The 14,001-nt window shown below is 39.1% G+C and overlaps 1 protein-coding gene across 3 annotated transcripts in view; it reads left to right on the plus strand.

Annotated features, from left to right (window-relative positions):
* Positions 1 to 14,001, plus strand: part of DNAH6 (dynein axonemal heavy chain 6) — a 245,633-nt gene that overhangs the window by 198,921 nt on the left and 32,711 nt on the right. For all 3 annotated transcript variants that reach the window (XM_053200826.1, XM_015075839.3, XM_053200827.1), the window contains 3 exons: positions 3,669 to 3,838; positions 10,658 to 10,848; positions 12,874 to 13,034. In XM_053200826.1, the coding sequence (XP_053056801.1) occupies positions 3,669 to 3,838; positions 10,658 to 10,848; positions 12,874 to 13,034 (522 nt within the window). The remainder of the gene's footprint in view (positions 1 to 3,668; positions 3,839 to 10,657; positions 10,849 to 12,873; positions 13,035 to 14,001) is intronic.

The following is a 14,001-nucleotide window of genomic DNA, read 5'->3' on the forward strand; positions in this document are numbered from 1 at the left end:
CCCATTTAAAAGGGATATATTTACCTCTAAGAATTGCCTTAGCTGCACCCCATAGGGTTTTTTTTTAACTTTTTATTGAAGGATGACATACATATGGAAAAGTGCACAAATCAAAATTGTACAACTAGATATTATCAAAAATTAACTGTACTTATGAGCCCAAATCAAGGACTAAAATAATACCAGCCTCCCATTATCCTTTCATACTCCCTCACAGGATCCTTTCCCTCTTCCCCAGAAGTAATGCTTGCTCTGAATTATAATATTCTATGTTAATTTTTCTCACAAGTTTTAATATGCAGCCCTTTCAATTTTAAAAGTACACATTTTATGTTAACTAAAATTTAAATAATAAAAAAAAGAATAAAAAGGATGATTAGATAAGCCCTGAAAAAAAGAAAAGTACATTTTTTTAGTTTGAAAGCATTTAGGATTTGGAGGAGCTATCTTTTTATTGTTTATAACGTAATTATGTTATAGAAATTGGGGCGTCTGGGTGGCTCAGTCATTTGAGCATCTATCTGACTCTTGATTTCACTGATTCCCAGTTTCTCTTTGAAATTCCAGAATTTTTCCCATCATAGCTTGTGAAACTATGCTGTTCATTATGACTAGGCTTAGGATTATTATCTTCCTAGTAAATTATTCCTTTTTTGAATAATATGCCCTTTACTCTAAATAGTTCTTTTTTGCCTTAAAATATATTTTCTAATGTTAATGTAATTAAAGTGCAATTATCTTGGTTAGGGCTCTGCCTCTATATATTTCTATACTCTTAATTTTAACTCTTTTGTGTCATCATCATGTTTTTGGTGTATCTTAAGTGGAATTTTGTTGTTTTGAGCAGTATGAGAGTCTCTCTTTTTTAACAGGAAAGTTTTAATTCAATGATATTTATTACAATAATTGCTCCATTTCAGGGGCTCTCAACTGGGGAATATTTTGTCTCCCAGAGGACATTTGTCAGTGTCTGGAGGCATTTTGGTTGTCACAACTTGTATGGTGCTACTGGCATCTAGTAGGTAGAAACCAAGAATGTGGCTAAACATTCTGCAATGCTCAGAACAGTCCTCCAGAAGAAGTAACCACTTGCCCCAAAATGTCCATAGTGGTGAGACTGAGAAATCCTGATCTGTTCAGACTTACTTCTATCACCTTATTTTCTTTTTAATTTTTTTTTAACATTTATTTATTTTTGAGACAGAGAGAGACAGAGCATGAACGGGGGAGGGGCAGAGAGAGAGGGAGACACAGAATCGGAAGCAGGCTCCAGGCTCCAAGCCATCAGCCCAGAGCCCGACGCGGGGCTGGAACTCACGGGACCGTGAGATCGTGACCTGAGCCGAAGTAGGACGCTCAACCGACCGAGCCACCCAGGCGCCCCTCTATCACCTTATTTTGTGGGGATTTTTTTTTCTTGGCAGCCTTTTTCTTTGCTTCATTTGTTTTCTTCTTTCTTGCCTTCAGGTGGCTTATCCATTTTTTTATTTACCCCATACTTATTTGAAGTTCTGTGTTCTATTTCTACCCTTTGATAATCACTCTTCTACTTGTAATATGAATATTTATTTAACCAGTAAGTGTAATGATTTAAAATGTACATGGACCAGAACTTCTGGAATCCTAATATACTTGTTTGATTTCTAAATAAAGACTAGAAAAAAATGAAATGCTCTTCAATAAATGCATCAAATAGAAATTATGTTTCTATATTGAGGACCAGTTAAACAAGACACCTAGAGATAGAAGTAGAACACAAAAAGGAAAACACTCACAGGGAAAGGCTAGAGATGGCCAGTTAGGGACAGACCCAAAGCAGAAAGAAATAGATGGAGCCTAATAAACACACAGGCAAAGAAAGAGGGAAGGAGTAGAGGCTAGAAGGCAAAGTAATTCTGGGAACAACTCATCATGTTTGGACAAAAAGCACCATGTGTTATCCCTGTTGATTGTGACTAAAATTTCAGCTATTTAAAACTACTTTCCTGCTTTCATTTGTTAAATTTCAGTGTTTATTCTGGAAACCTATACAATTGTGAAGGTTTGTACATGTGTGATAGGAGGGCTTATGTTCTAAATGTGAAATTTATGTGCAAGTGAAGCTTAATAATCAATTCCAATGGCATTCTTACCTTCTAAAGCTTCCTAATTGCTTAATCTTTTGTCTTTGATAGTTTCTAAGTGCTTCATGTCCTAATAATGGAGAGTTATTTAAAATATGCTCTTATCCTCTCTCATTAGCCAGAATCCTAGTGAATATACAATAAATAACGAGAACCTCGAGAAAAAGGAAGTCCTTTTGGAATAAATGGTTCTACTATCTGGTCCTCAGAGTAACACAACCACCTTCAACCAAAGTTGTGTGCTGTGCCCTGTGGTCTCATACCATGTCATTGTCTGTATGCCATCTAGAAATTAGAAGTCTTGCAGAGGTGCACACTCCTCCAGAATAGTCTCAAGTGTCACTGAATTGCTGTCACCACATTTTTGCTATTATTAGACCCTCAGAACAGAGCCGCAGCAGACCAGCTGGAGAAAGAGGTTTTCTAGCCTGACATTCAAGCCAACGGTTTTGCCCAAGGTCCAACCAAAGGAACCTGTTTCATTACTAGAGGACGAACTGGCTGTGTTGGCTTGCTGAGAGGCTTACAGCGCACTGTATACCCTGCCTACAGGAAGTTCAGTGCTAACTCTTGCCACATGTTAAAACCATTATAAAGGGTGGGGTGTCTGGGTGGCTCAGTCAGTTGAGCGTCTGACTTCGGTTCAGGTCTTGATCTCATGGTTCTTGAGTTTGAGCTCCACATCAAGCTCCACATCAGGCTCACTGCTGTCAGTGTGGAGCCTGCTTTGGATCCTCTGTCGTCCCCCTCTCTCTCTGCCCCTCCCCTGCTCTCACACATGCACACACACTCTCTCTCTCTCTCAAAAATAAACACTAAATATTTAAAACAATTGTAAAGGCTAACCAGGATCCTAACCCTCATGTGACATGCAAGCCCATTTCCTATAAATATTCCATGGGGAAAGGGGAGCAATATATTCTGTTTATTAGGGCATAAAGTTCTATATATGTCAATTTATCCATATGTTATTTAGATTGTTCAAATTATATATGTCAGAACTTCCAGTCTGCTTCATCTATCACAGACTTGATAATTATGTGTTATTTCCTACCACAATTATTTTTTTTCTGCTTTTTCCTTTACCTCCAGCAGTGATTACTTGATGTGCTTTCACTGTTATCTGACATATAGGTTCATTTTATTGTTTTTATTATATATTTTAATTAATATAACTTGACCTATTTGTTCCATTTAATTATATTTGCCTTGAATTCTAATTTATTCAATGTTACTCTTATCACTTCAATTTTCTTTTTTGCTCACATTTGATTAATGTTTCTCTACGCATCCTTTTATTTTTAACCTCTTTGTTTATTTTGTTTTAGCTTTGCTTTTTGTAAGTGATTTGCTATTGGATTTGTTTTCTGATCCAATTTTAAATTATTTTTAATTAGGTTGGTTGGGTAAGGGGAGATTAATATATTTTCATTTGTTGTAAAAACTGATAGTAAATGTAGACATTTTTAAGTTACCAAATACATTTATTTAATTTCAAAGTCAAACCAACTCTAATTAAAGCATCTTTTTAAATTGTGTTTCTAGGATCCTTTGAGACTTATATCAATCCATATGAATGGGAAGGCTATTCTAAAAGTAAGGAGGAAGAAGAATTCATGACAGAAGAAAAAGAGACCAAAAACCGTAATTCCTGGCATCCAGTATTGAGTTCTTTCCAAAAGCTACTTCTCATTAAATGTTGCAAAGAAGAGAAGGTAGGGTGTTACTTTTTTTTTTTAATTAGAGGACTGTGTTACAGTTATTTCTACTAATGCTCATTGGCCAGTTATGATTCATAACTGACTAGATTTATTTATTTAGAGATTAACAATGGCCAAGTTTGGGAGGAGACTGCAAGAAATAGAGACTTTGTGTCATTAATAGACCATAATGTTTTATGCAGAAAATGAAAGAAAAGGCTAGAGAGCCATCCAGGAACCTAGTCATCCTTTCCTAGCATGCGCCATCAGGGACTTGTGCTCTCCAGAGAGGACAGCGGTCACCGCAGGGCAGTAGTGGAGAATTGATAGACCTTTCAGATCTTGGCGACAATGGGAAGAAGTCTTTTGAAGATAACAAAACCACAGTCACCAAGACCAGTTTGAAGATTGTTGGACTGGTCTCTGTAAGAAGCTGTAGCAGCCAGAATTGGATAGAGATTGTAGATGGGGTGCCTGGGTGGCTCAATCAGTTAAGTGTCTGACTCTTGATTTTGGCTCAGGGCATGATCTCATGGTTCATGAGTTTGAGCCCTATGTTTGGCTCTGTACTTACAGTGTGGAGCCTGCTTGGCATTCCCTCTCTCCCTCTCTCTCTGGTCCTCCCCCTCCCCTTGCTCTCGCAAACATGCACTCTTTCAAAATAAATAAATAAAGTTTTTTTAAAAAAGGATAGAGGTGGGAGATTGAAGAGATAGAGGGGGATGTCAAGATGAGGCAACTGGTATGGCTTCCAGTTTCTGCTTGGGTGCCAGAGGGGATAACGTAACAACAACTGAGCAAATGTGAAAGGAGAAGTATGTCACAGAAAGCTGTCACTGAGTCTGCAGTATCTGCCAGCTATCAGAGTACGTAGCAGCCTGGAGACCAATTAATATGTAGGTAGGAAACTCTATAGAGAGAAGCATAGGCTAGAAATAGAGAGTTGCATATTATCAGCATCAAGCTGGGAAGTATATCAAATGGGAGTTGTTGGAATCAGATAGGAATAATGCATAATACAATAAAAGGGCACGTGGGCAAAGGATGAAACGCTGAGGGGCACCAACTTTAAAGGGAAGAAAGAAAGGATGAGAAGGAATAGTCATAGGGGCAAGAAGAACACCAGGAGAAAAAAGTGACATGGAAATTAAGGATGTATAGCGTTTCAATACAGCAAAAGTTATCAATAGAATAAATGAAGCATCGCAGACAGTTCCAGGATTCTTGCAACATGTCCCAGAAAAGTTCTCCAAATGTGATCAAAGCCACAAATGGTAACAGCCATACCAAATTCACAGAGGATCAATTGAAAATTCTTATTAATACATTGAACCAAAGACCTTCCTTATGTTATACCATCAAATAAAACTTGCTTTACAAATCAACACAGAGGAGTCTGGAATTTGGATTAGGTTTCAGAAATGAAGAGCTAGATATGCACTCCAGAGAAGACAGGGACCTGAATCAGTCAAGACCACCAACAAAATTACCCTGAAGAGAATATTCAAGTATGGCAATATTATACCAGCTACACCTCCTCTCAATCAGATATAGTGACCAAGGCATTTGGGAGCAACCTTTACTCTGGTACTGATTCCAGAGAATGACTTACTAAGGAAATTTGGGTTCCAGAGTAAAGAATTCATGTTCCAAAGATCTGGATTACCTTCCCAGAGAAAAAGATAATCTGAGGAAGCCTTATAACAGGGACAAGACCAGAGACCAGATTTGTACAATGAGAGACTGCTATTCCCAGGTCTGTTCACAGGCAGAGCCCATTGGGTGTCCAGTGTTTCTACATGGTAGAGTCAATTGCTCCTTTGGGAGAAAGAGGATGTTCCAATACAGTGGCTTGTGTGAGGTACTGCAATCTTACACAAAATTCAGCGTCCTTCAGAAATAGCATATTTGGACCTAGATGGAACTTCATTTCAAAAAACTCTAAGTAAACCAGGTGATTGAGTCATTACAACTGCAACAGGAAGTAGAATGCCTATCATTCCAACAATTCTTTCTCTGTCATCAATATTATCAATAGTTCTCAGGACAAGGTTGTTAGCAATTTGAACTAGAAAGAGTAAAAAGAAATTATCGGAGAGGAATAAAGACTGCCAGACAGAGAATAATTTGTGACCACACCAAGCTAAGAAAAGTCCTGTATACCAGTGTTCTCAAATTTTGGCATGTATCAGAATCATCTGAAGAAAAAAAGAATCATCTGGAGAGTTTGGGAAAGCACAGAGACCTGAGGGTACTTCCCAGAGTTTCTGATTCAGCATGTCTGACCAACGGGCTAAAACTCTGCATTTCTACCAACTTCTCAGATGATGCTGATGCTGATCCTGAAGCCGTACTTTGTGAACTCCTGATTTAATGTGATTAAACATATATAAGAAGAAACCATTATTCTCAAAGCAGACGAATGAGGACATCAAGACATATGTCGTGACATGCAGCATTGTTAATTTCCAAGGCTAAATCTACTGAGAATCCCAACTTTGACAGTCCTGGTATTTCAATCCATCCTTCCTCTACCTCAGGAAGGTGGCAGGCTCTTTGAGAGCCAGGCTTTCTCTCTATTGAAAGCCACACTGTTAGGGCGCCTGGGTGGCTCAGTCGGTTGGGCGTCCGACTTCGGCTCAGGTCACGGTCTCGCGGTCCGTGGGTTTGAGCCCCGCATCAGGCTCTGTGCTGACCGCTCGGAGCCTGGAGCCTGTTTCAGATTCTGTGTCTCCCTCTCTCTCTGACCCTCCCCCGTTCATGCTCTGTCTCTCTCTGTCTCAAAAATAAATAAACATTAAAAAAAAAAAAGCCACACTGTAGACAAAGTCACCCAGGATGAAATCTTAGAGCAACAATTGCACAGCTCTTCCGATTTGAGAAACACCAGTTATATGAATGCAATTTTACCACTGAACTACATACTTTAAACGGTTAAGATGGTAAATTTTATGTTACATGCATTTTACCACAACTTTTGAAAAGAAGAACTTCAGCATGATGGAGAAAAGTATGAGTACTTGTGTTCTAATATAATGCCCAGTTTGACAGCCACCCAGGATCTTTATCCTTCATCTAATATACTACAGCTGAAATGAGGTTTGGTCACTCAAGAGGGATGAACAGGGGTCATGATCCCCAAATGTTTAAGCTTACTTTCTCATCATAGTGAAAGCGATGGGCAGGGAATTCTCAAACACAGAGTCTCTCAAGAATGAATTTGTGCACTATTCATCTAAATTCAGCAATTCTCTGTGGATTCTGATAGACAAGATGAACTTAAAAATACTCAGAAGGTCTCAGCCAGAGACTATAAAGCCACAGGCCAGGAAAACAGTTCTAAACAAGACATAATGGAGTCACATATGTCATAATTGGGAAACTCAACTTAAAAAGCAAGTGAGAGGAGCTCCTAGAAAAGGACTTGGTGATAAAGAGGGAAGAGACTGATCCTGCAACCAGACATGGGATTTTCAGAGGATGGTCTTTAAGAAATGCCTAACTCTCTAGATCGTAGGTATGAGAAATCTGAAGCATTTTCACATCAAATTCTTACCAGGATTGCCATAAAGATCTTGATGAGAATAAAACAGCATAAGTCCAGAAGGGTCACAGAAGTAGATGCATTCCAGCCTGTGTTATGGAAGGAACCTGAGGAGCAAGCAGGTCAGTGGGTCCTATCATCTCAGAACCTACTGGAGCATGGTGCAGGAAGTACATAGAGAAAGACCCCCAAATACCCAGAGTTAAGACCATGAAAAGACTTCCTTGGATGATAAGGACTCTGAAAGTAAGGATATTATAGATACAGAGGGCCCTGAAGCTGGAGCTGAGGAACTGATAAGAAATGCCCAGGCAGGAAGTCCTCAGCACTCCTCCCTGCTCTGCAGGGTCGTCAGCAGAAAGGGCACACTCTAACCAGGCCGCTCTGCCCCTCTGTCTGTGTCACGTTCAACATCAAGAAGCCAGCTTGGGAGCGCCTGGGTGGCTCAGCCCATTAAGCCTCCGACTCTTGGTTTTGGCTCAGGTCATGACCTCAATCCTGAATCGGGGATTGAGCCCCAGGTCTGGCTCCACGCTGACAACGCTGACAGGAGCCTGCTTGGAGTTTTCTCTCTGCCCCTCCCATACCCTCTCTCTCAAAATAAATAAATAACCTTAAACAAAAAAAAGAAGCCAGCCTGGTTCACTCATACTGACTAGAGTAACTAGAATCTAAGCAACCTCTGCGCTAAGTGAATAAGATGGCAGTTGTTAACACTATCTTTTATATGGACGAGATATTTGGAAAGAGCAGAGGACCCCTACCCACTTAGTATGAAAGTGAGGAGAACCATTTAGCAACCGTGTTGAGGCACACATTCCTGGGCTGGCGTGCATACATACCCAGTTCTGTGGTATTACCTCTTCCTCCAGCTGAGAAGCGTGAACCTCATCACCGGAGGGACAAACAGTACTAGGCCAAAGCAAAAAAACGGGAAACTACATGCTAATTCCACAGGAAAGCTCAGCTCTATAGCTGTAACTGATATGTCGCCTTTCTGTATTTTATGTACTTAACCATATTCTTGGATATATGCACTTCTAAGTATATAGTAGGTAGACTGGAGCCTAACCAAGGGTGTATTTTGTGCAGATTTACTTTCTGCATATTTAAACTGTTTCATAGAGAAAATCAGATCGCACACGACAAATTGCACATGTAACCAATAGCTTACGATCTTACATTAATAAAGCCGCTGGAAACCTAGATCTCTATATAATATTCATGGCGGTTTTTCCTATTTACAAGAGAAATATTTCTCCAATGTTTTGACTCTATATAACATTAATGGTAGTTTTTCCTATTTACAAGAGAAATATTTCTCCAATTTTTTGAGCTCAAAAACATTTCCTGAGTGTGTTACCACTTTTATATTTATATACCAGCCTCAAGAAATAATTGGTGCTTTCTGTGTTGCTATTCATTATGAACTCTAAGTGCTTTTTGTCAAAGTAAAAAGCAAATAAATCATACTATCAAAAACATTTTAAAAGTGATAATGAAGAAATCAATGTTGAAATTGTATTGTTTTTAATTTTTATTTTTTTGTTTTATTTTTTTTAATGTTTATTTATTTTTGACAGAGAGAGATAGAGAGAGAGAGAGACAGAGCATGAGTGAGGAGGGGCAGAGAGAGGGAGACACAGAATCTGAAACAGGCTCCAGGCTCTGAGCTGTCAGCACAGAGCCCGACACGGGGCCCAAACTCACAAACCGTGAGGTCATGACCTGAGCCAAAGTCGGACGCTATTTAGTCACACATAGCTAAAACTGAGCTCCAAATCCCCGTGGACCTGTTGCAGGACTGTCCCTTTTGGACCACGTCACCTTTACAGTTAGTACCCCTATATAGCCTCACGTAAGTGGGCAAGCATGTAAACATCTTTTCCCAGATTGGCCACAGAAGGGTACAATTGGGGTCATGGCCCTGACCCAGACTGAGATATCCCCTCTCCCGATAGCAATAACAAAAAAACATGCAAGGATTGTTTGGACAGGGTGATGTGAATACCTAATGGAGGGTTAATTTTAAAGAAGGGCTGCTGCTTATAGTTGTGCCAGATGCGCACTGCACAAGCCGTAAGGGAGCCATTTGCCTTGTAAGATATTATAGGTTAGGTTTGTATATTTATCATGACAGCTTTCTGGCACAAATACCTTAGGATCTCACACACAGGCTCCATACAGGCTAGAGAGGAAGAAGGTCTGCAAGAGCAGGAGTAGGGTAAACAGGCTAGGATAGGATCAGTGAAGGCAACACATTGGTGGAGGAAGTGGTGGGGCAGGGATATGATCATCCAAGCTGAGGCTAATTCCCAAGAAAGGTCAGAAGAGGCTGAAGACTAAAATGAGAATGGAAGATGGGGAGACAAGATAGGCAGTCAATTCTGAGAAGCTGGCTTATGAAGGGAATCCAAGAGATGAAATCACTGAGAGGGATGTGGTGCCTGGGTGGCTCAGTCAGTCAAGCATCTGACTTCTGCTCAGCTCATGATCTCATAGGTCAAGAGTTCGAGCCCCACATCAGGCTCTGCACTGAGAGTGAGGAGTCTACTTGGGATTCTCTCTCTGCCTCCCTCTCTCTCAAAATAAATAAATAAACTTTAAAAAATAGCTAGGAAGGGGCAGCAATCAAGGGAAAACTTTTGGTTTTAAGAACTGTGCACAGTAGATCCTAACTGTGCAATAATAAAATCTAGGAGAGAGGAGAGATCAATAGTGCAGAAAGAAACAGTGGAAGGACAGGGGTACCTGGGTGGCTCAGTGGGTTAAGCGTTGACTTCAGCTCAGGTCACTATCTCGCAGTCTGTGGTTCAAGCCCCACGTGGGGCTCTGTGCTGTCAGAGCCTGGAGCTTTGGATTCTGTGTCTCCCTCTTTTTCTGCCTCTCTCTCTCTTTCAAAAATAAACATTAAGAAATTAAAAAAAAAAAAACGGTGGATAGACTAAAAGTAAAGTCCATGAGAATGTGGAAGGAATGCACAAGGATGGGACAGAAAGAGGCAAGGATGGGGGAGCAGGCTTATAGATGGAGGGAATGACAAGGGACTTTTCCTCTCATCCGGTAGTCATCTTACTCAGGAAAGTCATGAGAACCATGGCTGTTGGCAGTTACGTGGTGCAGAAACCCGTTGTGCACAAGCCCAGTAGGAAGAAATATGCCTAATCAAGAGAGAATGAGTGTAGAACAGGGCACCACCCTCTGAGAAGTTGAAGGGGAGAAATGGGATGGAATTATGAAGGATCTTCAACATATTATTTTTTTTTAATATTTTTCTTTTCAACTTTCAGATAGTTTTTGCTCTTACAGACTTTGTAATAGAAAGTCTTGGAAAACGCTTTATAGAGACACCCCCTGTGGACCTGCCCACTCTGTATCAAGACATGTCGTATAACACTCCCCTGGTATTCATCTTAAGCACAGGCTCGGATCCTATGGGGGCATTCCAGAGGTTTGCCCGGGACAGCGGGTATTCAGAACGGTAAGGTCCACGTTGTGTCATTTTTATAATTCATGTGAACAGCTCCTTGTTAAAATTTGCCCCTTTTTCTTTCCTCTGTGGAGTGTGAATTCCTACACTTAGGTATCCCTTACTAAATAATAAGATACATTAATATTTAGCTATGTATGTTGTTAAAATGGAGTCAAAAATAATAAAAGCAGACGTAAACTTCATTTGAACGAATGGAAGATTGTCCAAAATGTATAATAATCTAGTGGAATAGTGATTAAAACGTATTTGTTATTTAAGACATTATTTTAATGTATCTGTAAAAGTTTACTCTATATGAAAAACAGATTGTATTAATGTATATTAAGAACAGGCACTCTCATTTATTGCTGGTGGGAATGCAAATGGTACAGGTGCTTTGGAAGACAACTTGGTGTTTTCTTACAAAATTAACATACTCTTACCATACAAATCTAGGAATCAACTCCGTGGTATTTAGTCAAAGGAGTTGAAAACTTTGTCATGTCCACACAAAAATCTACACACAGATGTTTATAGCAGCTTTATTCATAATTCCCAAACTTGGAAGCAACCAAGATATCTTTCAATATGTGAATGGGTAAATATACAGTGGTACATCCATAAAATGGAATGTTATTCAGCATTAAAAAGAAATGAGCTGTCAAGCCATGAAAAGACAATGGAGGAACCTTAAATGCACACTATTAAGTGAAAGAAGCCAATCTGGAATCTATAATTCCAACTATATGTCATTCTGGAAAAGGCAAAACTATGGAGACAGTAAAAATTTAACAAAGGGTTTACATCCAATATAAAGAACTCTTAGAAATCAATAAAAGGTAGGTAATCCATGGGGGGGTGGGGTGGGGTAAGGGTGGGAGGGGAGAGAGGAGATATAAATGGGAAAATGGGAACAGCCAGAGGGTCAGTAAATAAGCCTATGAAAAGGGGAAACAATTTAAAACTCAGTGAGACACCACTATATATATATATATATATATATATATATATATATATATATCCACCAGGTGTTAGCAAGTACATGGAAAAATAAATACTCCTGGTAGAAGTGTGGAATGGTGGCATCACTTTGGAAAACAGTTTGAAATTATAATAAAGTTAACATACACATACTGTGTCAAACAGCAGTTCTATTCCTAGGAACATACATAACAAAATAGGGTGTGTATGTATACCAAAAGACACGCACAAGAATGTTTATTGCAACATTGTATGTAATAGCCAAGAACCAGAAATAACCCAAACATTCATCAAGAGCAGAATGGATGGATAAATTCTGGTATAATCACACCATAGAATATTATATAGCAGTGAAAATGAATGAACTATAATGACACACAATAATATGAATTAATCTAAAAAATAATGTTAATTGAAACAGACCAAATAAAAACTATATATATACTATATGATTCCATTTATGTAAAATTACTCTATGGTGTTAGAATTCAAAGTAGTTTTCACCTTTGAGAATGAGGAAGGATATTGATTGGGAGGGTGGTGGTAATGCTCTTTTTTTTTGTCCTGGTGGTGGTACAACTGTACATTCACTTTGGGAGAATTCATTAGGCCATACACTAATGATCACGTTCTTTTTCTGTATGGATGTGAGACTTCAAATTAAAAAAAATTTTTTTTTAATTTAAAAACTGATCTATAGTGTTGGAAATCAGGATAACGTGTACCTTTGGGAAGGAGGAAGGGAAAATGATTGGAATGGAAAGGGGCATGAGACAGATGTCCCTGGGATGTTGGCAAACTTGTGTTCTCAACCACAGGTGTTCATCTGTGATCATTCATAGAGCTATTTATTGTTTTTTGGACTTTTCCGTATGTGTTACAGTAGAAAAGTTTTTAAAAACAAGAAAATAAGAGAAAAATATTTGCACATCTACTAGAATGAGGATTTGTAATGTGTGCATATTTTAGGCAAGAATCTACTAAATTTACATTTCTTCATAATCTCATTACCTAAAAATAACATAAAACAGCATTTTTTGTTGTTGAATTCAGGGTGCAATCAATTTCACTGGGGCAAGGACAAGGACCCATTGCTGAAAGAATGATCAAAGATGCGATGAAATCAGGAAACTGGGTGTTTTTGCAGAACTGCCATCTTGCTGTTTCTTGGATGTTGGCAATGGAAGAACTAATTAAAACCTTCACAGATCCAAGTATGTCAAACACATATAATTTGCATAATAATACTGTTTTTATGTAGTCATCTTTGTTGAATCCAATCTTACAAGAATTTTTTTATTGTAGGCATTGTATTTCCCCATATTAAAGAGGAGAAATTTGAAATCTAGAGAGGTTACTTAAATTACACAGTCCAGATTTGAAAAAAAATCTTCAGACTCCAAGTTGGGGGCATGATCCACTGGACCATTTCTGTTTCATGTTACCTTCTATGGAGGCCGTTTGAGTTCAGAATAGATTCACAGAGGCATGATAAAAGAAATAGAAAAATGGACTTAGGACAAAGAAAGTAAATTAAATCTTTCACTAAAGAATGAGAGAAGTTAAGGAACAGATTCAAATTGCCACAACCCCCTTAGAGTCGTGTTTTACCATTTATTATTCTCTGTAACTCCTATGCCTACTAACCTTCATGTGTGCCTCCTAGCCATGTTGTCAAAAACCAACCTCCACTTTTGGAGCCAAAATATAACGCAGAAGATAGAGTTTGGGATAAAGAGGAACTTTATTGTTCAGGTCATGATCTCACAGTCATGGGATCGAGCCCCAGGTCAGGCTCCATGCTGACAGTGCAGAGCCTGCTTGGGTTTCTCTGTCTCTATCCATCTCTCTCAAAATAAATAAATAAACTTTTTAAAAAATAATAAAAATAATTGAAACCTCAGGAACTGTATGATTGGTAATAAGCAGGATGAGCCCTACTTTACCACTCTGTCAGGAGGCCACCCTATCAACCTAGGATATCCAGAGCACTTTCTCTCTGGTCTTCCTTTGTGCCCAACCACAGAAGCTTTCTGGGAAGCTGTCTGAGAAGGTGAGAGCTATGCAGCCAGTCTTATAAGTGACTTTACTTACTGCTGCCTATTAAAGTGAAAAGCTCTTCCTTTAGAGACTGGCCAGCCTACACAGGATACTACCACAAAGCCAAGACTTAGCAGCCTT

This window comes from Acinonyx jubatus, chromosome A3, assembly GCF_027475565.1.
Source record: "Acinonyx jubatus isolate Ajub_Pintada_27869175 chromosome A3, VMU_Ajub_asm_v1.0, whole genome shotgun sequence".
In the NCBI taxonomy this organism is placed as follows: domain Eukaryota; kingdom Metazoa; phylum Chordata; class Mammalia; order Carnivora; family Felidae; genus Acinonyx; species Acinonyx jubatus.